This window comes from Myxocyprinus asiaticus, chromosome 21, assembly GCF_019703515.2.
Source record: "Myxocyprinus asiaticus isolate MX2 ecotype Aquarium Trade chromosome 21, UBuf_Myxa_2, whole genome shotgun sequence".
Classification (NCBI taxonomy): Eukaryota; Metazoa; Chordata; class Actinopteri; order Cypriniformes; family Catostomidae; genus Myxocyprinus; species Myxocyprinus asiaticus.
This window is the reverse complement of record NC_059364.1, coordinates 23331320-23358869: the sequence shown is the minus strand read 5'-3', so window position 1 is coordinate 23358869 and position 27550 is coordinate 23331320. Positions and strand designations below refer to the sequence as shown.

General features: G+C 38.4%; 1 protein-coding gene across 4 annotated transcripts in view; it reads right to left on the bottom strand.

Moving 5' to 3' along the window:
* LOC127412358 (vinculin) overlaps positions 1 to 27550 on the bottom strand; it is a 79070-nt gene that overhangs the window by 29735 nt on the left and 21785 nt on the right. For 2 of the 4 annotated variants that reach the window (XM_051648645.1, XM_051648647.1), the window contains exons 3-11: positions 22972 to 23122; positions 19063 to 19171; positions 18352 to 18474; positions 17370 to 17530; positions 6813 to 6906; positions 5875 to 6022; positions 2995 to 3148; positions 1522 to 1697; positions 931 to 1121 (exon numbers count right to left, since the gene is read on the bottom strand). In XM_051648645.1, the coding sequence (XP_051504605.1) occupies positions 931 to 1121; positions 1522 to 1697; positions 2995 to 3148; positions 5875 to 6022; positions 6813 to 6906; positions 17370 to 17530; positions 18352 to 18474; positions 19063 to 19171; positions 22972 to 23122 (1307 nt within the window). The remainder of the gene's footprint in view (positions 1 to 930; positions 1122 to 1521; positions 1698 to 2994; positions 3149 to 5874; positions 6023 to 6812; positions 6907 to 17369; positions 17531 to 18351; positions 18475 to 19062; positions 19172 to 22971; positions 23123 to 27550) is intronic. The other 2 variants (XM_051648646.1, XM_051648648.1) reach the window with 1 other exon arrangement.

The following is a 27550-nucleotide window of genomic DNA, read 5'->3' as shown; positions in this document are numbered from 1 at the left end:
ACAGTCGCATTCCTGAGAATGAGAGCTTACATTTGATACATGATTTGTCTATTTAGGTGCTATTTGAAAGACTTCATATTAATATTTCAACCACATTACCTCTAGGTGGCACTTATTTGTGAAGCGGATGTTTTCAGACCTTATTTTGCTATTTTATGTAACAAATGCAGAAGTGATGGTTGGCTATGAAAAGTTCAGATTCTAAGCTTTCAAACGATACCACGTATGCCTGACTTATGTATCCGGGGACTTGAATCACCTTTTTTCACACCATAGCGCCTTTTGGAGTGAATCTTTGTATGTCTCAGTTTAAAATAGGCAATAAATTACTACTATACAGCATGGCCTCAAGTGCCTTTTTACTTTTACAAAATGCTTGATATTAAATAAAAATACAGTATGTAGTACATACTTTCTGTGCAAAGTAAATATATAAACTGGAACGCTAGTACTAAATGCTCCATGAAGGTAGATCTCCAAAAGCAGGACTGAACATTTCTGGTCTAAAATTACACCATGACTTAGAGTCAGTCTGAAAGTAACACGAGATGCTGTGAATAGGACACTAGACGGCTATTTATGGTTTGAAATATTGTAACTATGAAGATGAATACAACAGGGATAGAGGAATCAACGTCACATTACATAAAAGGTCTAGAGTCAAGTGCCCAACTCCAAACAAATGAATAAGGCATTCAACATGCCTGTGTCATCCTTTGGGAAAAAAGTAATGGCCTCAGATGACCATTAGGCTATACACATACAAAGATACCATAACTGTAACATAGCCACAAAAGTGTTTGATTTAATACAGAAAATGGGCAGCTACTTTATTTTTTTGCCCAGAAAAAATGATCATGATGCCCTCTGATTTAAACAGTAATGTTTTGCTTTACAGGGCTTGCATGGATCTGTGATGTTGGCGCTCACCTACTCCACGATCATCCACACCAGGATTGTTGATCCAGCGCAAGGCCTGTTCCATTTTGCCCTCTAGGGTAACAGCAGCCTTTGCGGGTCTCATGTTGGCCACGGCACGGTTAGTCTTTGCCTGCAAGTTCTGCAAAGCTGTGCCAATATGTTTGGCCAATGCTCTAGCCTCAGGAGTATCTCCTTTACCCCTATGGCACACAAACAGTCTGACATTACACATTTACAACAACCTTATTCAAGGATAAGACAAAATAAGAAATCCAATGCACATGCCACTTTCCCTGTTGCATGCTAGTACTCGCATGTAAAAATAAAAACACTAAGCGTCTCACCAAGCACGCAGTCTTGGTTATATTATCTGATAAAAGTTAATCATGGTCACACATTTTATCATTTGCTAATAAGAGTTTATCATGTTCACACTTTTCATCTTTTGCTGATTCAAGACATAACATTTTTTTGAAAAATGACAGACTGGCATTATTGATATCAAGTTAAAAGCCCGATTTTCAAAGCAATGATGAACTATGCATGTTCTTTCAATTAAAGGACTTCAACCATATGTACTGAAGGTCTGTAATTACACACATTTTACGAAGTTCGACCAGTCTTGCAGTGAGTCCTGCGATTTCACTGATGGAGCGCAGAATATCGTCTCGTTCTTTAGGGTCTTCACACAAGTCTGCAATGCGCTTTGCCTCTGCCAGAATAGCACGAATGTTCTCCTCCCCCTCTGGGCCACCGTTAGGGTCAGCCAGCCAGCTCTGTACAAAAGCACCCATGAGCAATAGAATTAGAATTTAAGTTAAAAAAATTTGTTTATAGACAATAATTTTAGTATTATTTACATTTTAGGGATGATCATCAAGATTTACAGGGTCATCCCCAAATCTGTTGGACATACTATAGACATGGACTGACAAAGTGCTGTTGGATTTCATGTTAACTAATATTTAATATGGAAGTTTATTCAGGACTATTTTCAAAAGGAATTGCAAATTGTATTTTGATTTTTTTTTAACATTTTGGCAGGATTGGAACGTGACACTGGCAAAACAAAATGGAGACGTTGCCGTTGCTATTTCAATATGACAGGGTTGTCACTCATAAGACTGGAAATTCAAATCGCAAATTAATTTTGTGTTTCCATTTGAATTTTGGCAGACGCAGTGTGTTCATGAGTGAGTGCAAACACACATACATGATTTGCGATTGCATTTAAATTGTCACAATTTTTACATCCACAAATGAAAAACTAAAATACAATTTGCAATTCCTTGAGAAAATAGTCCTGAATAAACTTCCATATCTTAATGATTGGAGTACAAATCAGTACCTCATACACTTAAAATTAGATAATCAGATGAATTACCTTATGTATAGTCGTATTAGATTAAATTGATACATATTAGATTACATTTTGACTACATTATCCCACTTTTTACATGGTTACATACCAAATAATAAATAAATGGACATGAAATATTGATTACAAATTGAAACTGTAATAAAAGAAGAAAAAGACCACAGAGTACTATGAGAGACATGAAACTATCACAGCTATGTAGGGAATTGGTTGCCAGAGAATTAGGCCATTGTTATTTATAAATATTTTAACGTAGAATGACACTATTAACCAATCAGAATCTAGTACACAAAGCCGAATCAGAATTAACATACTGGAGTGACACTCAGCACAAGGAATCAGTCTGTTACATAATCGTTTACTGTTGTCGGAATTCATCTCTGGTTTTCTGTCAGTGCACCAACAGTTCTGAGTTTTTTTGTTAACCCTTTAAATACTTATTACACAGCACATCACCACTAAATATCACGAGTCAAGACAGATTTATATAACAGCCATTTAGGTGAGGATGTGTCTTTAATTACAAGTACCCATATGTCCTCTGGGATGCATATAAAAATCTCTTCAATTCTGTAAAACTACTACTAGAGACTCCACAATTGCACAAGCACAAATACCAAAGTCTGAACACACAAAACCACTAATGGAACCTCAGAAGATCTTTATGCTTTTGTTAAACCATCATTGATTTTGACCTGGGCAGTGTCAATTCTCTTGGCGATGGCCTGCTTGGCATTGGTCAGGGCCTCCAGTTTCCGAGCAGCATTCTCCACTTTCCCCACCAGAATATCCAGACCCTGAGCCACCTGCTGAGCTTTCTGCATGCCCATGGGGGTGGCACCCTGACCTCTGTAGAAACAACATAGGTAGAATAGGGTCGCAGATAGCACGGAAAATAACAATGCTCATAATAATATGCAACGAACCATATACTTTTATTAGGATAGCAAAGTAAATAGGTATTTTAAGTTTTAAAATGCAGTAGAAAACACTTCCCATAGCTTTTGTTGTTGACATTAAAGGCTGTACGTCCATCTATGCAAGCTAAAAGAAAATATGACCAAGACTACATTAAATATAGCTTACATTTGGTAATGTGGTCATCACTTGTAAATGTCCAATGTAAAAGCAGTTGAAAACCACTGATTTGCATGATCACAAAACCAGCAAAAGTCAAACATTTTATCAAGGAGAAGAGAATGACATCATAATGACCCATTTACACCTCGTGTTAAGATGCATCTCGGGCAATCTGATCACATGTGGTCAGGCGAGACACATCGCTGTTTACACCTGGTCGCTAAATGCATCTCCTACTACCACCTGTGTTCAGATTTCAATGAGAGGGTTTCTGATTTCATGACGACATACATCAGTCATTATGTCAGTGTGCTACCACATGATAATAAACCACAAAAAGTAATAAAAGACGACAAAAAATGGCATGCTGTTTCTCTCAGATGCAACTGAAATTTAATCTAAGCACAAATGCAACATTTCGAACAGAATTATCCATTATTTTAGTGAAGTATCTGTATTAACCTAAGCTTCAGATGTGTGTGCTTGTCATCTGTGTTTCTGCATGTTGATATTAGACACACTGAAGAAGATCTGTGAAGTTCTCGTGCTTTGGTATGTATTAGCTTTTTCAAATTTTCCGATCAGACATTTATTTCCTTTTAAAGCCGTTCGTAACTGGCAAAGTTTATACTCTTGTTCTAACACAGCGGTTGATTGACAGCTGAAGGGTGGAGCTTTGCACATTCAGGACGGATTAGCGTTTACACCTCAAATGCAGTGTGGTCAGGTGCGTTTTTGACCACCGCAGTATGTGTTTTTTGTTATACGATCACAAACAGTTTTGCACCCCGTTTACACCTGTATTTAATGCTGACCACTTGCCATACCAGGTGAAAACGGGGTCAGAAACTTAAGAGATGACAAAAAATAAATGCTCTTGGAACTGACCTAGAAAACAATGCATGAAATGAACATGCCATCACCATTTGAACTGTATAAAAATGTCAGTTAAAGAGCCCCAGTGTGTGAAAGTGATCTGTTTGCACTGGGCAGGCAGTGAGCCACGGCAGCCTCTGATTATCCAGCACTTCAGCCTTAATCTGCTTTCCTTGAGTCTCTCTAATGAATTCAGAGCCCAGTGTCTGATCTCTCACTCTCTGCAGCTCCAAGCATCCTTGGGCCCGTACTGCACCACACCGTTACTTTCTTCCCCCGCACTCAAGGATAAATAATCCCCGGAGAATTAAGACTGTTAACAAACAACATCTAATGTGTTTATTATAAAACCTGACACAATTGTTTTTGTGTTGCTAATTACAAGTGGTTAAAGCTCCTGAGACACAATATGTTGCATAAAGAATGACGAATGTCATTATGTACAGTACACAGCTGCATTAATGCAAAATTCACCTCACACGAGCGCTATAGGAACATGTGGGGGATTCTGACTCTCTGTGTGAAATGCTGAACTGAGGAATGTATTAGGTGGTTGAATCAGCAATATAATGGGCTGGTGATTAGCGGTGGGAATCAGCAGGGAGCTGGCGATACAATATTATATTGATATCTGGGTCGCGATATGATAATATTGCAATTCTTTATGTTTAGTGTATTGCGATTCAAAACTGTTATATATTGCAATCTACATTCATTAATTTCTTATTCATCTTAATTTGACTTTGGTGCTTTGCGACAAGTGCTGAACTTCCTACTTCAATTTATCATAGAGAAGTAACATAGGCATGTCAGTGTCAGTTATAAAACCATTGTGAGGGAATAGCATACATGTATGCTGGTTCCAGCATGTTTATCATTGCACAAATGTCTTGCAGTTAAGTTGTATGGAGAAAATATATATGGACATACTTACAAACTAAAAGTTTGTATTTTGGTCGGAAATAGAAATAATTGAGTGTTTGTTGATCCTAATGCATAGTAATCTGTAAATTACTAAAATACTTGGAAATAAAAAAATGTTGCCCCAATATTTGAAAGTATTGTAATGTTTCACCTCGGACGGCTGGATGGATGTCCCACCCTCATGATGCACTCTGAATGACGCAGATGAGTCGGTCTCCCTGCACTCTCAAACTACTTATATATTTGTGTATATTGGAATATTTCTCAATAAACGTATACTATATTGTTTCTATACTTATAATCGACAACCTAAAATAAATAGTTTTATTTCCATAGTTTTATTATATTTGCTTATGTCATTCGCAATGCTTCATGGGATTGTAGTCCATGCCTTCATGAAAGAACAGTAAGTACATAGACTTATACCTTTGTCTTTTTGTCTGAATTTCAAATACTTTTGTGCCTTAAAACAAAGTCTGTAATGTTGCGATTCACCTTGGAGCTGGTTGGTTTGGTTAATACTTTACAATTCTTTAATGGAGGATTTTACGAAAAGTCTATTGGAAAAATGAATGGGAAAAATATTTCCGGAACCTAGTTGGCTGAACAAGTGGGCAGGCACTCTTGCAATCTATTGCTTTCCTACAGGTCTCATTGTATTCCTACTTTCCTCAGGTGCACTGAAGGGTGCGTACCTGGCACGCACATCTGACACCTGATCTGTCATCTGGCCCAGGGTCTTGGCTGTTCCCAGGATTTCTCTCCTCTCTTTCCCTGCGCAAAGCTCTCCCACTTTTCCTGCTTCATCTAGGATCTGATGCACTGCATGCTCTCCTGGGTCTCCTGTACAAGAACATCCACAGAAGCTGTCAGAGAAGCAGAGCTAGGACACCACATACATATCTGTAATCCATTTCAATAAAAATACTTTACATTACACAAATATTATGTATACCACACAGGATGACAGGTTTAATTGAGACTTGGACTAGTTAAAGGGGTCACATTATTAACTGTTTTAATTATTTAATTTTCCCCTAAGGTCCACATATAAAGTTAGTTTTGTCATAATTTCATTTTTAAAGACTATATTCAAACTTTTCTTTTACCAATAGAATTAAACAGGTTGTTTTTTGCTGTGCGCTTTTTATATTTATATGTAAGCGCCTTTTTCACATATAAAATGAGCTACAACATTGGGATCCTTCGGGAGGATATGCAGGGCGGCAGGTGCTACACACCGCGTGTAACAGCACAAGATTTGACAGACTTTCCCACATTTTACTCTTATAATTAGTTCTTATGATGTTAAGAAATATAGTATCTATCCTATTTCCTCCATATTACCTCAATAAGAAAGTTCGGACTAAGTTTCTGAATAGCAAATAGGCAGGAGTATTTGACTTGTAAATGTGGATGGTCATGTATGCGGATTTGCGGAATTTGAGAATGGGACGTTTTTGCCAACTTAGTTGCAATAAATGATCCTGTCTGATTGGAGAAGTAGTGTTGAATTCTGAACGTTACAGTATATATTGTACACTGAACTCATTTATCTCAAAATATCAAGGAAAAGTTGATATCTCATTTTATAACCCAGAGCAATTAATTGTGTGTAGTCATTGCATGTTACCTGGTAAACCATTAGGGTCCCTCAACCAGCCTTTAGCTTGACCCATCTTTGACTCAATCAGTGCTAGCGCTCTCTTCATGGCCTCTGTGTCCTTCATGGAGAAAGAATGGAATGACACAAATGAAGAAAAACATATTATTTATCATATGTGCCCAGAGAGCGGGATTTCATAGCAAGGATTAAAATGGTTAAAGCTATTGTTGTGGTTGCAGTTTATGTGATTTTTACTCATATGAGGGAGTGAATAGTGAGGGAGAGGCCTCTGCAGCACAGATTAACCCTCCCCTCTTACTTTAAAGGTCATGAGGAGTCTCTCCCTCTCTCAATCATACACACAAATTGAGAGAAGGTACCACATAATCACCACTTCACACTCCATTGCACCATGCACACATTTAGAGGAGAACCTGTCTGGTTCACTAACTCAACCGTGTCTATGACTGCAGTCTAAAGCGACTGTAATCTGCACAGAAATGCATTCAATGTTCACATTTTCAGAAACAATATCAAATAAAGGTCATAATGAAGGAAAATTAAGGGTGCTGGTTTAAAATGATACTTCTCAAGGTCAAATGTAATTACTAAACATCCTACTTGTCATTCTTCTGGACAAAACTTTATGCATACAATATCATTTGTGCTACGGACATGAATGATACCTCAAATCGTTTAGCTTATTGAGGAGAGGTGTGCAATGACTTGTCTTAGTGAACCAATTTAAGATTTTCACCTGGCAGATGAAAAAATAATCCCATAAACTTCAATTGAAAAGGTTTCCCACACATATCTATGGATCAAAATATTATAGAGACTTGATTTCAGAGAGTCTCTTTTGACTTAACCAGTAAGAAACCATTTTGTATCACCCTAGCAACAGCCTAGCAACAACTCAGATCACCCAAGAAACTGCAAAGTAGCACGCTTCAGCCATATCTCGGCACAAGAATATCAGAGACATGGGAGTGGGTTCTGTTGACTTAGGCTAGTGTACTGAGCCTCTGTTTGGGACACCAGTCATATCTGAGCTCTAAAATATCATAAAGACATGGGGGTGGGCTTTTTAAGCTTGGAGCAGTGTACATAACTCCAACAACCTGGAGGTGAGTTTTGTACCAGCATGCACTACTCACATTTTCTTTAGAAATCAAGTTTTATTTTGCTGTCTTCAAAGATTTCAGTAAGACAGGAAAATAATGGACTGTGAAAAGGGCAGATAATTGAGTTCCTGTTTTGCTTGTGGCGTTTCCAACTGGAGACACTCTGGCAGCTTAAACAGCAGTCAGAGCCAATCAGGAGAGGCAGATGGGCAGGAAATTTACCCTGAACACCTGCTCCTGCTGCCTGCCCAGCAGCTATTATACTCCATCTCCATCTAAGATCTAGTGTTAGAGCATTACTGTATGGCAGTACATTACTGTATTGCACAGGGAAACAAATCTAACTTTTTAAATGTCTCTAAAATAATTTGGCAATAACAAGTATGTGAATCCTTTGGAATACCTTGCATTTATGTATAAATTTGTCTAAAAATCTGGTTTGATCTTCATCTAAGTTACAATAATGAACAAACACGCTCAGTTTTAACTAATAACACCAATTATTGTATTGTTTTGGCAAAAAACAGATCTCAGAAGACCTACGATCAAGAATTGTTGCTTTGCGTAAAGCTGGAAAGGGCTACAAAGTTATCTCGAAGAGCTTAGATCACAGTTAGACTTCACTAAAAACATGATTCTCATATACGTTTTTCTTGTTTTAAGGATGTTTAGAAATCTTTAATGAAAAAAAAAAAAGAAAGACAAAAATACTGATTAAGGAAATTCGTTTTCCAGTACATCATATCTCCATCTCAGCTCTGAGTAATAATGCTAGAGCATTTCTGTATGGTACAGTACTGTATGACACAGACAAATATACCTTTAAAAATGAGTCTAAATTATGCAGGTGGTTGTCAACTTACTTTCATAAATGTGTATCAGAGAGACTAAATACGTTAAGAGTGTGCAGTAATCCTGAAGCGAACTCATAAAGTGGGATGCATCAGAACACAATTAAATTTCAGCTAAAACAAATTATCCACTCAACCCATTTTCTTCTGCCTACTTTGCCTGCTATCCAGTAACTTCTGCTTTCAAGCCAACCATTCAACAACCAGCAAGGCAGATCACATTATTTGCAAGTGGACGAGTTATTTCCTGTTTGCGTGCACTATTGGATAGAGTCAGCTCAGGTTTGGATTGCAAAGTTCAGGATAATGCCACATGCATTTGTTTAGTTTTCAGATATTTTCTGCTCTGTTCACTTAAGAAATCATAATCAACTCATTGTGAACACTTTACAGGATCTAAATATAATCTAAAAATATTGTTTATGTACACCAACAGTCAAACGTTTGGACACACCTACTACTCCTTAATTATGACTATTTTCCACATTTTACAATAATTTTGTCACGAATCCCACCTCTGTAGTTCCTTCCACTCACCAGAGGGTGCCATCACCTGAGTATTGACTTTAACTCTCTGAACTCCATTTCCTGTAATCCCTGTACCTGGCACTGATTACCTGCTCACCTGTTTCCCATTTACTCAGCTATTTAAGACTCACTCTCACTCTCTGTCATTGCAAAGTCTTATTTTCCCCTGGCTGACATTTCTGAACATTATCTAAGTTTACTGCCTGCCTTGTGTATGATCCTGGACTGTTTACCCTGTTTTGACCCGTTGCTGCCTGCCTACTGTTACTGCTTTTTTACCTGGATATAACCTGTGATTGTCTGCCGCCTGCCCTGACCTCTTGCCTGTTTATTGTCTACCTCTCTGGATTGCCTTGGATATTACTATTGCTGGTGATTGACCCCTGCCTGTCTGTATTACTATGTTTATTGTTATTAAAGCTGCACATGGATCACAACTCCATTGACTCATCATTACAGAAGACTTTGCCACAAACTGATCCAGCGGCTTTTCTGCAACTAACCACCGAGGTCTCAGCGCAAGTGAATGTACTGGCCGTACACCACCAACAGCTTGATCGGCTGACATCGTTAACAGAGGAGCTTGTTAAGACTTTGCAAAGCCTCCGTTTACCAATACCAAACCCTTCAGCCTCTTCATCTAATCCAGCGGCTCACCCAGCCTCACCTAGCACATTCACCACTAACCCACGCCTTGCCTGAAAAATTCAATGGGTCACCAACTGTTCCAGTGTTCTCTGTTTGTTAATCAACAACCCACACTATACCCCACCGATGAGAGCCGCATTTCCTTTGTTTGTTCACTGCTTACCGGTAAGGCGCTGGACTGGATTACAGTGGTGTGGAACGGCGACAGAACAACATTCCCTTTGTTCAGTTGCTTCCTCCAAAGAGGAAGTGTTTGTGCTGTGTTTGAACATCCAGTAGGAGGCAAAGACGCCGGAGATCAAGGTAATGCTCCCACCGCAGAATACGCTCTCAATTTCCATACTCTTGCTGCTCAAACCATATGGGTGGAGGATGCTTTAAAGCTGCTTTTTTGGAAAGGACTGAACTTAGAACTTCAATCAGAGCTGGCTTGTCGTGACGAGGGTAAGACATTGGATCAGTTCATTGAGTTAACCATACGCATCGATAACCTCCTCCGAGCACGTAGACCCTCCAACACTCTTGTAAAGCGTCCTACCGCTGCATTTAACCTGTGTGAATCTGAACCCATGCACATTGGACACAACCACCTTACCTCTGCGGAGAGAGATCGTCACGTTAAGCAGCACCTGTGTCTGTACTGTGGTCAAGCTAGACATCAACGAATTTCCTGTCCAGTCTGAACTTCTCAGCATCACCCCACTATGGTGAGTTCCTGTAGTTCATTAATTCCCTCTACTTGTGTTGAATTACCTGTGACATTATCCTTTTTGGGGAGGTCTGTCTCTACTATAGCCATGCTAGACTCTGGGGCAACGGGCAACTTCATCGAGGATTTCGCCAAAGACCATAATATTCCTCTTAATCTCTGTGACTCTCTTTTGGCAATGGCGGCATTAGACGGATGCCCGCTTGGTGACGGTCATGTACATCACACTACCAAAGATATCATTCTACAAGTTGGAGCACTGCATACTGAGACTATTCTCGTACATATCATCCCATCACCTCATTACTCCGTAATCTTAGGACTACCTTGGCTGCAAAAACACAACCCTCAAATCTCATGGAGCGATCAGCAAGTTACCCATTGGTCCAGTACCTGCCTAAAGCCATTTCTCCCAGGACTATTAGAGCCGCTGCTGTGCAAGTTTAATCTACTACAGTTCCTAATCTACCCCCTGAGTATTCCGACTTGGTTGAAGCCTTCAGCAAAACCAAAGCCTCACAACTACCTCACCGCTCCAGTGACTGTGCCATAGAACTACTACCTGGATCCTCACCTCCACGAGGCAGAATTTTCCCCTTGTTCAAACCTGAGACCAAGGCCATGAAGTCATACATTGATGAGGAGCTTTCTGAGGGATTATCAGACCCTCAAGCTCACCAGCATCAGCCGGATTCTTCTTTGTGAGTAAAAAAGTGAGGGATTCGTCCATGCATTGATTATCGTGGTCTCAATGAAATTTCACTACCCCCTGCCTCTGGTTCTAGCTGCCCTTGAACAACTCTATCTTCGCAGTGCCTACAATCTCATCCGCATTCGTGAGGGGGACGAGTGGAAGACAGCTTTCTCAACCAGCACAGGGCACTATGAATACCGGGTCATGCCTTTTGGATTGGCCAACAGTCCATCAGTGTTCCAGGCATTCATCAATGATGTCTTCCGGGACCTACTGAATCAAGGGGTAATCGTTTACATCGACATCCTCATCTACTCTTACGAGGAGCATGTCCGAGCTGTTCTACAATGCCTCATCACCCATCAACTGTACACTAAGGCCGAGAAATGTGAGATCCATCAGACATCAGTAGTATTTCTAGGCTATGTCATCAGCCCAGAGGGCGTGGTGATGGATAAGGTGAGAGCAGTTTTAAAATGGCCACAACCTACTACGATAAAAGAATTGCAACGTTTCCTTGGTTTTGCACATTTCTACAGGTGCTTCATAAGAGGTTTCAGTACTGTGGCCACGCCTTTGACGTCTTTGCTTAAGAAGAAAAGCTCACGGCTCTTATGGTCTCCAGCTTCTCTCCAATCCTTCAAGGATCTCAAAGCTCGTTTTGCCACTGCTCCCATTCTTCACCATTCAGACCCTGATCACCCATTCATTGTCAAAGTAGATGCATCTAACACTGGTACCGGAGCCATCCTCTCAACGGTATGGTACACCTCCTAAACTCGTCCCATGTGCCTTTTATTCATGCAAACTCTGCTCCGCTGAACAGAACTATGATGTCGGGAATCGAGAGTTACTGGCCAAGCACCCTTTCCTCGTCCTAACGGATCATCGGAACCTCGAGTACTTGCATACAGCCAAGAGACACAACCCAAGACCAGCAAGATGGGCGCTGTTCTTTACACGCTTCAACTTCAGTCACGTATTGTCCAGGCTCTAAGAACGTCAAGGCCGATGCCCTCTCACCAATTTGAATACTTGCTTCAAACTCCTACCAAAGAACCCATCTTACCACCCACACTGATCATCACTCCGGTACAATGGGACATTATGACAGAGGTAACTAACGCTCATTCCAACGATCCACCACCTCCCGACTGTCCACCTGACAGAACCTATGTCCCACTTCGTAAGCAGGTTATCCAGAGGGCCCATTCCTTGCTCAGCTCTGGTCATCCAGGTATCACTGCCACTCTTCAGTTGGTACGCAACCGGTTCTGGTGGTCCTCCTGTCTGATCTCAAAAGATCTCAAATTAATTGACTCATTACAAATTAAGGCATCAAAACTATGCAACACCAGCAAATGGAAGTTTAGGAATTATGTAGAGACCACAAATGATAATCACAATCTGAACTATATTCTAGCTTCTTCAAAGCATCGTTTGACTACAGCTGTGCATATTCTGGGCATTCTCCCAACCAACTTTATGTATCTACCTGAGATGCTATTTTAAAAAGCATTTAAAGAGTTACTATATATGCTGGAAACTTCTTGGCTGAAACTCATTCACAGGCATAATTTATATTTGTCTACAAAAATAATTTTAAGTTTAAGCCTTTAAAATGAAACATAAGCCTTAAGGATCATGCAGTGATATCCAGAAACCCAAGCCTTGCCTTATAATGGTGCATTAGTTATTCATATGCGCTGCTACTAAAGAGCACAGGGTTCAGAGACAGGCCAGGATATCTGAACCTGATCAATATTTCATGACAGACCTGTTTGAATGTTCTCTGCTTGAATATGCAATGTGCTTATGCTCTGATCTGATGGCAGATATCACAAACACCTACTGTGGGGAATTACAATGGGTGTGGACTGATGCAGACTAAATACTTGTATTCTTCATCCATTGGCCTTCAAGAATAAGATACTGGAAAACTTTAGCACTATTCAGCTGGCAAGATATTATAGGCTATATTTTGATTTCATGTTGACTTATAATAATTAAAAATCAATGCCGTGGTTTATATTGAATGAGGCAACATTAGAAATTAGATGAAAAGTAATTTATTCTCTGCAAATGGACTTTGTGATGTGTGTATTTATATGAGTGTCTGAAGCAGCTGAAGAGCAATAACCACATCAGTCCATCTTTCATGTCATCAGTCATTATGCACAACGGAGCCCACAGTCAGAGATAGTTAAACACAGAATCACTAAATCCAATCAGCAGATTTCAGATACAGTTTTTTTTCAAACAGTAAGATTTCAAGACCTCATGAAACACAATTTGATGGCTTTTAGTCTGTGTCTGTAGACTTTGAAGCTATCTATATGCATGTGTACTCTTCAAGTTGAGGAATTTAAAGGAATATTTCACCAAGGGCATATACAAATAAAAAAAAAAAAAAAAAAAAACTTAAGTGAGAATGCCTCTCCCACTAATTCCACTTTTGATTTGATTGCATGGTTTACGGCTGTGATGTAAACTAAAAGCTTTTGGCTATTTAACCTCCTGAGACCCTGCATACACATGCATGGACATTACATTTTGGCTTCGCTAAAAGCTGTGCATATTTTAATTTCATTTAAACTGACTATTCTCAGTTCAGGAGACTCTAGGCTGTCATTAAAAGGTTAAACTTTCGACACACCAAGTCATGTGACAAAACAACAACTGCCGATATCAGCTGAGTTTGTCTTTGAGAGAAACGGCAACAAAACTACATCTGGTAAGAAACCTCATTAGGTTTTTACATTAAAACCTGTTTGAGTCAAAAGAGTAGAGTCTCTAGTTTCATCCGATATGCCATTTTAAACATTTCATCGATTTATCACGCAACAGCACGCTGTTAAACACAATGGTCACGTACGTGGACTAAAGGCTCATTTTCCTTGAAATATCCTATATTCACTGTGCATTATCATATTGAAAATAAATGGATGCATGAAGCTGGAAAATGTTGCTTTCAGAGGCTGTATATGGAGTTAGGATTAAAATAGGGTGCATTTCCAATTGTTCTGAGACCAGTGCAGACAGACAGCACACTGGAGGTTAAGTCATTCCTAATTAGGGAGCAAGGGAGCATCCTATAGTTTTCCAGTGCAGCCAAGTGTATTTACTCCTAACATCAGGACAAAAGTTCAGTTTCGGGCTGCAGATGATGTTTGGACAACTCAACATGTTTAGCAGACTTGGGACAATGGTAATCAGTACATAGATTAAAAATCTATAATGTATAATTTTATTTTAAAATGGTTGGCAGTGATTGGATGATACTGACCATTATTTGAATCTGAATTATTTATGCTAATTTCTGATGTAATGTCTGTAATGTCTCAAAACATGAATAACCAACACTCCTGTATACAAACAAATTGATTAAAAAAAAATCGGACTTTCTATAGCTTGGTATTATTTTAAATTTCACAACTTTGTCCCGCTAAAAAAAAACTATTTGGTCTAAAAACAATTATTTATTTATTTCTTTGCATGTTTCTTAGGGGCTACTAGTTACAAATCAAAAAGAGAAATGGAAAAAGCACAAAGCAGTCACGCTCAGGTTTTAGGAGGTTAAAAAATAAAGCAAAGAAAACTGCTCTCATCAAGCCATTTCATGGAGTCTTTAACAGTTGAAGGACGTGTGTATCAGGAGACACTGAGCAGAACAGCAGGTTCATCTGGTGAGACAGCATTCAATTTAGCTTTTCCGAGAGCTGAAGGGAATGTGTACTGCGGTAGCCACATAGACAGACATCAAGTGTTCAAGTTGTCACTTTGTAAGACAGGCGTTAGTAATTAACTGTGAGAAAAAGGGACAGTGAGACCAAGTAAGGGACAATATGAGACTGAAGGGGACCAGGATGTGGAGGGTGTGAGATGGAACTGTGTGACTGTGGCATTCAAAGGAGGCATGGCATGACACAATTTACAGTTTTATTTAAGTGCTTGTTATTGTGTTGGGCTTCTAAATACAGCATCTCTTGCACAAATCAGCATATAACATGTCAAGCAAGGCTGAATAAAGGCTTCTATTGGACAACATGAGGTAAAACAGGGATGACTGCTAAAACACTAACACACCCATACAGTCAGCAACAGCATGATGAAGACTGCCTGCATAAAACACAATGATCTGGCATGCACTTTGTTGCATCACAGAGGGGGGAGAGAGGAGAGCTTACCTTCTATAAGAAGGGGAAAATGGAAGAACACAGAAAAGAAAGAGAGCACAAAACAGAGGTATATTTAATGAGTTATATCAGGGTAAACAGAAAAGTGTTCGAGGTGACAGCAAAGTAAATGAAAGCATAGGAAACCAATTTCAAGAGTAAAGTGATTTGATATGGAAATATTTCATATGCATGCTAAGCAAGCGAAATGTGTCATCAGTCAGGGCGAGGGATCAAATGATTCAATAGCATTTCAGCAGAGTTTGCATTGTGAAATATGTAGATCGTTTATCTAATTGTCACTGATGCGATGTCTGTATATGGTGAGGCTTTTCCATCTATGTTTATTAGGCCCCTGTTTTAAGAGACTGTCATGTCATATAGTCACTGAATTCTAAGCCTGACTGTGAACAGGACTGGAAATGGAACATATTATTACATTAGCAGGTTGGATGGGTGTGTCAAATTCATACAGGGAGGAAAACATTTCACAAAAACAAAGATACTCCAAGCAGTCCCAATAAAGCGCAACAGTGATTGCCCACTTTTTAAGCAGTCTTAAAGGGATAGTTTACCCAAAAATGAAAATTCTCTCATCATTTACTCACCCTCGAGCCATCCCAGATGTGTAAGACTTTATTTCTTCTGCAGAATAAAAACAAAGATTTTTAGAAGAATAGCTCTGTTGGTCCTTACAATGCAAGTGAATTGTGATCAGGCTTTTGAAGCTCCAAAAATCACATAAAGGCCACATAAAAGTAATCCTAAATACTCCAATGTTTAAATCCATATCTTCAGAAATTATGATAGGTGTGAGTGTGAAACATCAATATTTAAGTCCTTTTTTTTTTTTTTTTTTACCATAAATCTCCACTTTCACTTACAAAATATGAAAGAATATGAAAGTGGAGATTTATAGTAAAAAAGGACTTAAATATTGATCTGTTTCTCACCCACACCTATCATATCATTTCTGAAGATTTGAACACTGGAGTCTAAAGGATTACTTTTATGTGGCCTTTATGTGATTTCTGGAGCTTCAAATGTCTGGTCACCATTTACACTATTTACAGAGCTGAGATATTCTTCTGAAAATCTTTGTGTCCTGCAGACGAAAGAAAGTCATACACATCTTGGATGGCATGAGTGTGAGTAAATGATGAGAGAATTTTCATTTTTGGGTGAATTATCCCTTTAATATCTTACATGAGGCAAAGAACTACTCATACCATGAAGAATTGCAAATTACATAATTAAATGAGAAGCAATGGTGCAATATAAAACAACTGACTAAAAGGCATTGTTTAAAAGTATATCAAATATTTGAAATGTAAAAATATACAAATATTTAAGTAGTTTACGTTATTCGCAATGCTTTATGAAAGTGGTCACTGCTGAACTATTCCGCTGTGATTCTCGTTTCTACAGTAACAGCGACTTTTCTGATTGGTCGATCTCTCTTCAGCAATTAAACAGGTTTTTTTTTTTTTTTAAATGAAGTTGAAATCAAACTAACATGTTGCTTCTACAGAAGCTTGTTTTGAAATGTTTATATGTTATGGCTCATTACATTTCTATGGATGAAATGAAAAGCATTTTATATCCAGAACTAAGCTTGTGAAAATTGTTTGATTAACTTGTCCATGGACTGTTGGCCTATTTGTTCCAAAACCTTCCTTTGGCAGCATTTTAAAAAACTATCAAAAAAATATTTTTTATTTTTATTATTATTACAAAAGTGCAGCAATTTTCTTTAATGGGTAAGGTTTAGGTTACTCTGTAGTATTTGTAACTAGCTTTATATAAAAACAATATAAGTAAATATGTGTGAGTGCATGTGTGATAAGTGTCTTACTTTGTTGGCCCAGGCATCCTCGTCCCAGGAAGTGAGTTGCAACACTCTGATAATCTCGTTGATCTCATAGCTCATCTTCTCAAATGTGTAGTTTCTGTTCTTCAGGGCCTCCTCCACACCATGGCTTTTAGTGCACTTGGTTGTCACGAAGATTTTAATGGCTGATGGATATCAAAAAATGATTTAGTTAGTCTCCCCTTTCATGAGCCATTTAAAAATACAAATGGTGGACAACCATTTTCACAATGGTGAAATTCAATGTGAAAATGCTTCCATTTTTGCAAATGTTTTACGTAATACAATTCGTTTCATCTTCTTTTATGTTCCAAAAAGAGATAAAACTAATTGCATTCAATAAAAAGACAGTATGTTTGCCACTGTCACCATTCACTTTCATTGCATCTTTTTTCCATGTGAATGGTGACTGAGGCTAACATTCTGCCTAACATCTCCTTTTGTGTTACATTAACAAAATAAAGTCACACAGGTTTGGAACAACATCAGGGTGATTAAATAATGATGATTTTAATTTTTGGGTGAACTATCCCTTTAATATTGTCAATGTCACAAATTTGCTTATTTGATAAAAATAGTGGAAAAATGACATTCTTAAACTTAATTTCCAGGTGTAAATTAGATTCTCAAAATTGACTTTTGACCCCACTGTATTTTACAGATGTACATGGGAGTGCTGTATGCAGTTCATTCATAATGATGTTTCCAGAAATCAGGCAACTAATTATCACCATACGACAATCCATATTTGCAAACACTGCCATTAAAGCCTTTCTGCTGTTGCAGACGAGCCACCATCAACCTGGCTATTTATTGTGGAGCCAACTGCAGAAAGCCAACTGGAAGACATGAAAAATCTCTTCTTCCCTGCAAGGCATCAGCGACTAAATGACTGCAATTATCAGTGTTTCCATATCAACGGCTGGCACACAGACATGGCCTGCTGCACACACACACTCTCTCTCACCTGATATGAGCACAGGCAGCAATTCCTTCACTGTGTTCATGGAGGTAACCAGCATCACACGGTGCTCCTGGTGTGTCAACTCCTGTTGCCGCTCGTCAATCATCTTTGCCATTTTCGTCATGCCTTACAGTTATGAGGACAACAAACTAAATCAATATAGTAAAGATATACAGGGTGAAAACAAGGGTTTGATAGTTTATGACAGTTATGAACGTAAACAAAACTCCAAATTCTGCTTGCGATTGCTACAGTCTTTTCAGAAATTGAAATAAATTGTAAGCAACCATTATAACTGGAGTGGACATGTCACATAAGGCCACAAGAGACACATTTTTTCAAAGAGGTTTAGCCGCTGTTCAAAGTAAAAAATTTAGCCAGCCACATAAAATGGAGACTTTATGACCAAACTGAAACCATTGTCAACAAATGTCTTCAGCAGTGGACTAAAAGAATGCATAAGGGTAATATACTACGCCCAGCACCCACTTACCTTCATTTGAGCAAGGACTACTGCTTGAATGTTATCCAAATAATATTCATGAGCCAAGCTGATAAGCATTATAATGTGCCCCCCTCACACACACTTTTAAGGTTGTTATAGTATAATTATCTTCATAATAAACTTCATACAAATTTTAGCCCACTCACAGACCACAAATATTAAAAAATTCTGCAAGGAAATGCAGCATAAAAGAATGTTAACAGAAGTACCTGGTCCCAGGTTTTTAGTGTAAGTGACCAAGTCCTCCATTGTTTCCACAACTTCTGCCACTGTCAGGTACTCAAGGATGCCCTTACAAACACGAATAATTTTACGCACCTAAAAAAGACACACACACACACACACAAAGAAAACACTATAATAACATAAAAAGAAAATGTCTCAGACTGCTTGCGGCAACTGCATTTTTATTTAAAAAAAATGTGTATCCCCTTTTCTCCCAATTTGGAATGCCCAATTCCCACTAATTAGTAGGTCCTCATGGTGGCGCGGTTACTCACCTCAATCCGGGTGGCGGAGGACAAGTCTCAGTTGCCTCTGCTTCTGAGACAGTCAATACGCACATCTTATCACGTGGCTTGCTGTGCATGACACCGTGGAGACTCCCAGCATGTGGAGGCTCATGCTACTCTCCGTGATCCATGCACAACTTACCACGTGCCCCATTGAGAGCGAGAACCACTAATCACAACCACGAGGAGGTTACCCCATGTGACTCAACCCTCCCTAGCAACCAGGCCAATTTGGTTGCTTAAGAGACCTGGCTGGAGTCACTCAGCAGCCCTGGATTCAAACTCACGACTCCAGGGGTGGTAGTCAGCGTCAATACTCGCTACCCAGGCCCCCACAGGCAACTGCATTCTTAAAGGTGAAGTATGGAATTTCTGTGCCTCTATTGTCACCAAATGAAATGCCATAAATAATGACCGCTTTCAAAGTTTCCTGAGCACGTCCCCCATCTGCCAATGGTTGGATAGCTAGATAGTCCCACCACAAACTCCTGCCTTTGGTCAAGTGTATGTATTGCTGTGTCTGGCTGGTCAAGATAAAAAAAATTGATAGTGCGTACGAAAATCGCTTACTGTTAGAGTATATAATTTTTTTGATGAAGGACGCACTTCTCAGCTGAAAAACAGCATGTCCTTTAGGTATGCATGTGAGTAGTACGAATATATTCCGGGCATACTTCATCCAGTAATATGTCCATTGTCCCATGACCGAAATATATGACGTAATAACAACAACGGAAAAATAACCTACACTAGTTTTGATAAACAAGCTCCATTTAAGTACAAGGAACAACTTTCTTGGTATATAGAACACTTACAGTTGGGAAGAGCCGTCCGACTCGCAGTTCTCAGCCGTTTTTTTGTTTTTTTTAAATCAAGTATTTTAAGCATGATGTCTCATCAGCTCCTGAGGTATTATGGGATAGTAAAGTGTCCAGTTGATCCGCACTTCAGAATCTCGCCAGAAATAGTAGGTCATCCGGGTATTTCTTGCTTACTCTTTTATGAATACAGAGGATTCGGACATACTACTCCATTAACATACTGTTTTGGCATACTATATAGTAGGGAAGTATGGATATTCAGATGCAGAGAGTGTTTACACTTTCTGGAAATTAGCCTAAGAATGAATTACTTTTAGTTGTCTGTCTCTGCATATTAAGGTAGGATAGAAGAAAGTGATTTAACATCACAAAAATTACACTCTTCACCTTTAACCTCTTACACTCTGCCAATTTGCCAGCAGGTCCAAAAGGGGGCACTATGTGATGAAAAAAAGTTTATGATTAAAATGTTCAAGTCTCCAAATACATAAATCAGGCATATGTGGTATAGTTTCAAAGCTTAGAATATGAAATTGTCATAGATAACCATCACTTCTGCATTTATGTTACATAAAATAAATAAAAAAAAGGCCTGAAAACATTCACCTGGCAAATCAGCGCCACCTAGAGGTCATGCGATAGAAATATTAATATGAATATAACTTTTAAATCTTTCAAGAATGTAAATAGACAAATCATGTATCAAATGAAAGCTCTCATTCTCAGGAATGCGACTGTACAGTTTATTTTGTTGCCCTAATACCACAGTTCGAAAGATTTTCAAAATAATCACAATGTGAAATATGATTTCTGCAAGACATCAAATACAAACGTCTCTTTTATGCACAGATCACCGCTGCTGTAAGCCCCAAATAGCTAAAAACGTTATATCTGCTTTCACCTAAAAAATTCGGCATTTTTTCCTTGTCTGCGAGCATGTTTGTGTGAATAATACAATGTTATATCCAAGCTGTCCAGAACAAAATATGCAGTCCAGCAGGAATAGCATGCTAAAAAAAAATAATCTGAAATATATGTTATCGACTATTAATGATAAATTGTTATATATCACTGCAACTTTCTAATGACACCTAGAGCTTCTAGTCCACTCAGAGGCCGAGATATTTGATGAAACATTGGGGTTGGTGCGTGAACTGAAAATTAGACTGAATGTCTATGGACGAGCACATCTGTGAGGGCTAAAATGCGTTAGAGCGCCACCTACATTTTAGATAGGCATTTTGTGATGGAAGGTGATTCTTGCTGCCATCTAGTAGAATAAAATAAGAATTTTTGGAGGGAGATGGTGTAAACAGAACTATATGCTTACTAAGTTAGCACAACAAAAATTGTATACATCATAAGACTGTAAACATATACAATATTATTTATGAATTATTGGAATCGTTTTTTGTGTGTGTGTGTGTGGGGACCAATTTTTGGGAATTAGCCCACAGTATGTATAAATGGTGAGCTTTTAAATTTGAGTGAGAAAAATTGAAAGCAGGCAGCCCAAAAATGACCGAGTTAAACAGGTTAAGCAGGAAGGAATTCTAATGTTTTAAACTGCAGGTCTCTGCACCAAACTAGCAAATTGACAAGTTAAAGTGGATAACATCATGCTTACTCAATGCTGTGTAAACACAGCTCCTTGAGAAAGATGATAGTGGCACTATTAATAGAGCTCAGAGAGTTAGCTTTCACCACAAACTGATGATCTAATATCTCCCCAGTAAATACACACACACAGCACACAACATTTCACTACACATGGTAGAACAGGTATAAGTTATTTATATTGTAGTTGGAAAACACTTAAAATTATTATTTTAGAATACTGCAGTTCAGAGGCATAGTAACTACACATCTGATAAAAATCTGAACAAAATCAAGTCTCTTAGACAAAGATCTGTTCTGTAACTGACAGGTTTGACTCAACTATGCTCACATTCAGAGAAAATGGAGTGTGAAAACTGTAACTACAAAACCCAGACTAAAACCAAAAAACCTTAAAGCTTTTTTTCCCCTCAGTTTTGTAGTATCGGCATAGTTACTATGATTTACATTTGTATCGTTAAATTTAGCCTCATATGTTCTCTCTGATTTTATGAAGCATTTTATTTTGTAAGAAATACACATTTCAAACACATTTACATTTGGGCAGCACTCTGTGTTGTTCAGTTTCAGAATGTGTCTTGTGATGAGGAATCTTGTGATCCGCAGAAGCTGTACACCAACTTCAAAAGTAACTCACACTGATAGAAGACATAATGTGAGCATGGTGGCTCTCTCAGATCAAGTGCTCCATGTAAGCTCCATTATGCTGTGCGCACACGTTTAGCACACAGGGGAGGCTAATTATGTGGATCACGACAAATTAAGGCCACCAGTTAGTCCGCTTGATAAGGGACAATGTTTAATGTTGTTAGGCCAGAAGAACATCTAAAGCAAGCTTTGATCCAAAGAATTCAAATTCAGTACATGCCCTGTAGTGATTATTCACCTGAAAGTGCAGTTTTTATTATTACAGGTTCACATTAAAACAATATGAACAGTTTATTAATTATGTCTAAAAAGCAGGCACATATCCAACATTCACATCCAATAGTCAAATAGTCAAAAGCACATGAATCACTTTTGACAAGCAAATTGCTAGAAATTATTCACAACTAATGATCTAGCTCTCTGTCAAATTGCTCTCTCAAAATGTAATATGAAATTTCCCAGAGCCAAGATGTGATGTCTACTTTAAGCAGGGCTTTGGATGAGACAGTTTTGTTTTTACCTCTGCCTCATCAAAGGTAAGAAGCAGGTCTGATGTGCCTGAGAGGATGCCCCGGGAGCCATCGATGAGGTAATCTCTTGCGGGGACAGAATACGGGTCTGTCCTCAGCATTCGAGCTGCCTCCACCAGCTTTGCACAGGCATTCTCCACCCTGAAAAACAGAGAAAATTATAATCAATTGATACTAATATGTATATGTTGACCTTTTATAGTGGTTTGAACAAAACAGAAAACAGTTAGAATCTGAAAATCCTAAACAAAACAAAAAAGCATATGTAACGTGAATTCCGAGGCTTTCCATGTACATCACGCTAGCAGACAAACAGATTTATAATGGCCTGCACTATTAGAGAAAATCTGCTATGTATTTTAAAGGAATACTGCACCTAATAATGAAAATTGTCATAATTTACTCATATTGTTCCAAACCTCTATGACTTTCTTATGCTCTTATTCTTTCGTTTGAGTGCATAAGCTTGCTCACTGTGGCATGAGTCTTCACACAAGAATTGATTTAATTTCAATTTTTACATTAAATGGAAAGTTCACCCAAAAATGAAAATTCTCTCATAATTTACTCACCCTCATGCCATCCCAGATGTGCATAACTTTCTTTCTTCTACACAAATTTCCTCACAATGCAAGTGAATGGGTACCAACATTTTTAAGCTCCAAAATGCATATAAACACATAATAAAAGTAATCCATAAGACTCCAGCAGATAAATCTATATCTTTAGAAGTGATATGATAGGTGTGAATGAGAAACAGATATTAAGTACATTTTTACCATAAATTCTCCTCCCTGCCCAGTACGTGGCAATATGCACAAAGAATTCGAATCACCAAAAACAAAAGAAGAATGTGAAATCGAAAGTAAGATTGGAGTAGTAAAAGTGGATAGTAAAAAAAGACTTAAATATTGATCTGCTTCTCACCCACACCTATCATATCACTTCTGAATAAACAGATTTAACCACTGGAGTAATATGGATTACTTTTATGCTGCCTTTATGTCCTTTTTGGAGCTTCAAAATGTTGGTACCCACTCACTTGTATTGTATGGACCTACAGAGCTGAGATATTCTTCAAAAAATCTTCATTTGTGTTTAGCAGAAAAAAGAAAGTCATACACATCTGGGATGACATGAGGGTGAGTTAATGATGAGATATTTTTCATATTTGGGTGAACAATCCTTTTAACAACACACATGTGGTTTACTTGACAAAAAAAGTCATACAGGTTTGGAATGGTATGAGGGTGAGTAAATAAGACATAATTTTCATTTTTGTTTAAATTACCGGTATTCCTTTAGAGATAACGTATGTCGTTTCTGTGCCTCCACCAATACCAAACGGAACTGCAAAAATAATGATGTTTTAAAACAGGTTTCCCAAACTCTGCCTAGTCTTCCATCCTCCATAATGATTTATGAACATACACATACGTTAAATATAAAATAGGCCTACATAATACATACATTATTGTATTTATTTATAATGTTTTAGTATCTTAAAACTCAGATCCAATCTGGAGAGCATTTCTGGGCACAGAGATGAGACAACCATGGGTGCATAGTGCCCTCATCCGACCATGAAACAACACTAAAGTTATCATAACCTACATGTGATAACCAAATGGTTGAATCATCCACAAAATTATCATTTCCACTGTGTGCAGTCTCCTCAGTTACAATAATATCATCTCAGTTAATTATTTAGCAAAGAAAGAATTCTTCAGCTTATTGGCAAAATAAAACTCAATAACTTCACAACAAATGTGAACAAATGTAAGAAACAAGCTGCTCACTTGCACCCAAAATAGTGCAGTAAATAGTGGATAGAGGGCGATTTCAAACACAGCTCCATGCAGTCTCGTCCTTAATGCACGCCATTGGTTGAGACAATTTTGCGGTTTTGGGCTGGTCAGAACAGAGCAATATTTTGATAGCACCAGGGAGCCACAGTGTTTACGATTTTTGGGGGAATCAGCCTGCGAACAGCTTACTTATAGTTGTCTCAGCATATTAAAATGGCTTATGCAGGCCAGGCACCTCCCTATATGAGGCACCATCCGAGTGTCAGTCCATACAACAGAGTCTATATACAGTATAGAGAGGTTCACATTTCCTGTCATCAACCACGTGTGGGCTGATTGATGAGCTCTTTGCCAGCATACGTTTCTGGTGCCAGATGTGTCATGTTTTTGAGTCCTGCTCAGGCTTTTGCTGTATAAGTCTAGGACCACAACCACTGAAGAAGATATTGACATTTTATGAAGAAAATGTGAGTGGTACTTGCCTATGGAAAGCTTGCCATCACAAAGGCAAAGCTACTTTGCTGTGCAGTTGCTATGGTGTTATACAGTGTGCTACAGAAAACTATATAAAACATATTTTCATAGTCGGTGGGTCTGAGCAATTAGTCGAATAGTTTGTCTTAAACATGCCCTGTATAGTTACTGTACATTGGTTTAGTGACATGTCCACCAGACACCAATAAGACATGTTTCACAAGGGGCATTCACATAAATTGCATTCTTGAGTTCAAAACAGCTTTTAAAAAATAGGTCACACATCTTAAAAACACTACATTCATATATTAAATACATGTTAAAACCTCATTTAGAAACCTGGATGACTAGTCGACACTGCTGACCCATACCTACAGTTGTTCTGAGTGTTTTTAACACGATATGCATTTGCTAGGGTGTTCTGGGTGGTTGCTAGGGCATTGCTAAGTGGTTGCTTACTGGCCTCTTTGATATTGTGGTCCCTAGATATGGCTAAAGTCATGCCTTTAATGCAAGTCTATGGATTTTTTCGCATGTTTTATTATCCAGCATGCAAAAATCGTAAATCAGATCACTTAAAGTAATAACACACCTCTCCACAAGAAACTGCATGGACTGAGGTATGATTCCGTTGCATAAACGTTGTGGGAACAGTTGTGCAAAGTTTAATGCTAAGGTTTAGGGGTGTATTATTATAAGCAATAATATTAGTGATGTTATTAGTGACTAGACTTAGCAAGCCCAATTCTAACTCTAAACATTTACTCTAAATTTAGTCTACATCTGTTTCTCGAACACATTTTGGACCTGTTTAATACGAGTGAACATATCACAGTTAGTCATTTCAGTTTGGAATTTATTTCGCATTTGGACAATCTTCTGAAAAATTATTTCCCTTTGGAGCCCGATTAGTGAACAAGGAAAAGCCAAACAAGGTCCATATGGGCCTGTCAACACCACTGCTGTTCTGAGGATACTCCATACGGCACGACAAATGCACCACTTATCATCAAGAAAGCACTTTATCACAAAAAACAGCACAGCCAAGAAGCAGAGAAAGATGAAGACAGAACTAGAGACCAGATATTCATGAGGTCTGCATAAAGTAAGACCACTTCATGTCTATGTAATGCCACAGTAAAAAAGAAAAAGGAAAAAAGAGGATAGTCAACTTTGGATATAACAAATATTATTTAACACTGATGAAGGGGCTACCCAAAAACATTGCGACAATTTAATCTCAGCACTTTCACAATTTTTGTACTTTATGGAGTCTTAATGGAATAATTCACACAAAAATTAAGATTCTGTCACAATTTACTCACCCTCATGTTGTTCCAAACCATACCATACTTTTGTTCTTATGCGGAAAACAAAAGGAGATGTTTTAATTAATATATTGGTCCGTCTTTTCAATACAATGGTAGTGGATAGTGCCTTAAAGCTTAAAAATTTAAACCTTCTTAAGTTTAGCACTAGAAATAGTGCAAGTTCTGGCAAGAACAAGGGTGGCACTGTGAATGAGCTTTTGCCATAGCGCTCATGTATATGCAACAGATGTCAGGATTTTTGCTGAACAGTGACTTAAATTCCGTGTTATCACCTAACCTTATCTTTTGCTTTTGAAAGACTTCAAACATGAGTCAAAAGCCATATGGACTAATTTCATTATACATTTGGGTCCTTTTTTAAGCTTTAAGGTGAGGCGCAATCCACTGCCATTGTATCAAAGACACCATGCTATCTTCATTAAAACATCTCTTTTTGTGTTTCACAGAAGAAAGTTTTGTTTTAGCCATGGCCCAGCAGTTGGCACACATGCTCCAAGTATATCTTGGTGCTCAATCCAGCTTGCATCATGTCCCGATCTCATTCCCACCCTTTCTCCATACTGTAGCAATAAAATGGCAAAAAGCCTAAACATTTTCGTAAATTGTAAAAAAATCCCCTAAGCTTGCCTGTTTTCTGAATTATTGTACCCTTGTGGGGAAAAAAAGGATCAACAAGCCCCACTGTGTTTTCTTAGTGAAGAAAATACAAAGAAAAATGTGTTTTCTGATGAAGAGAAATGCAGCCTAACTTTTCTTAGAGAGCAGGAAATCAGAGAAAAAAGACGGTTAGACACGGTTAGACAGAACATCAGTATTATATAGATTGCACACTAACTGTTTCATCTACATCAGCTGTCAAAGCACCACTTCACACAGCCAGGAAGACCCCAGGGAGAGCAGTCATATAGTTTTTACGTAGAGTTATCAATAATGCACTGTACGCTCGCAGGAAGATG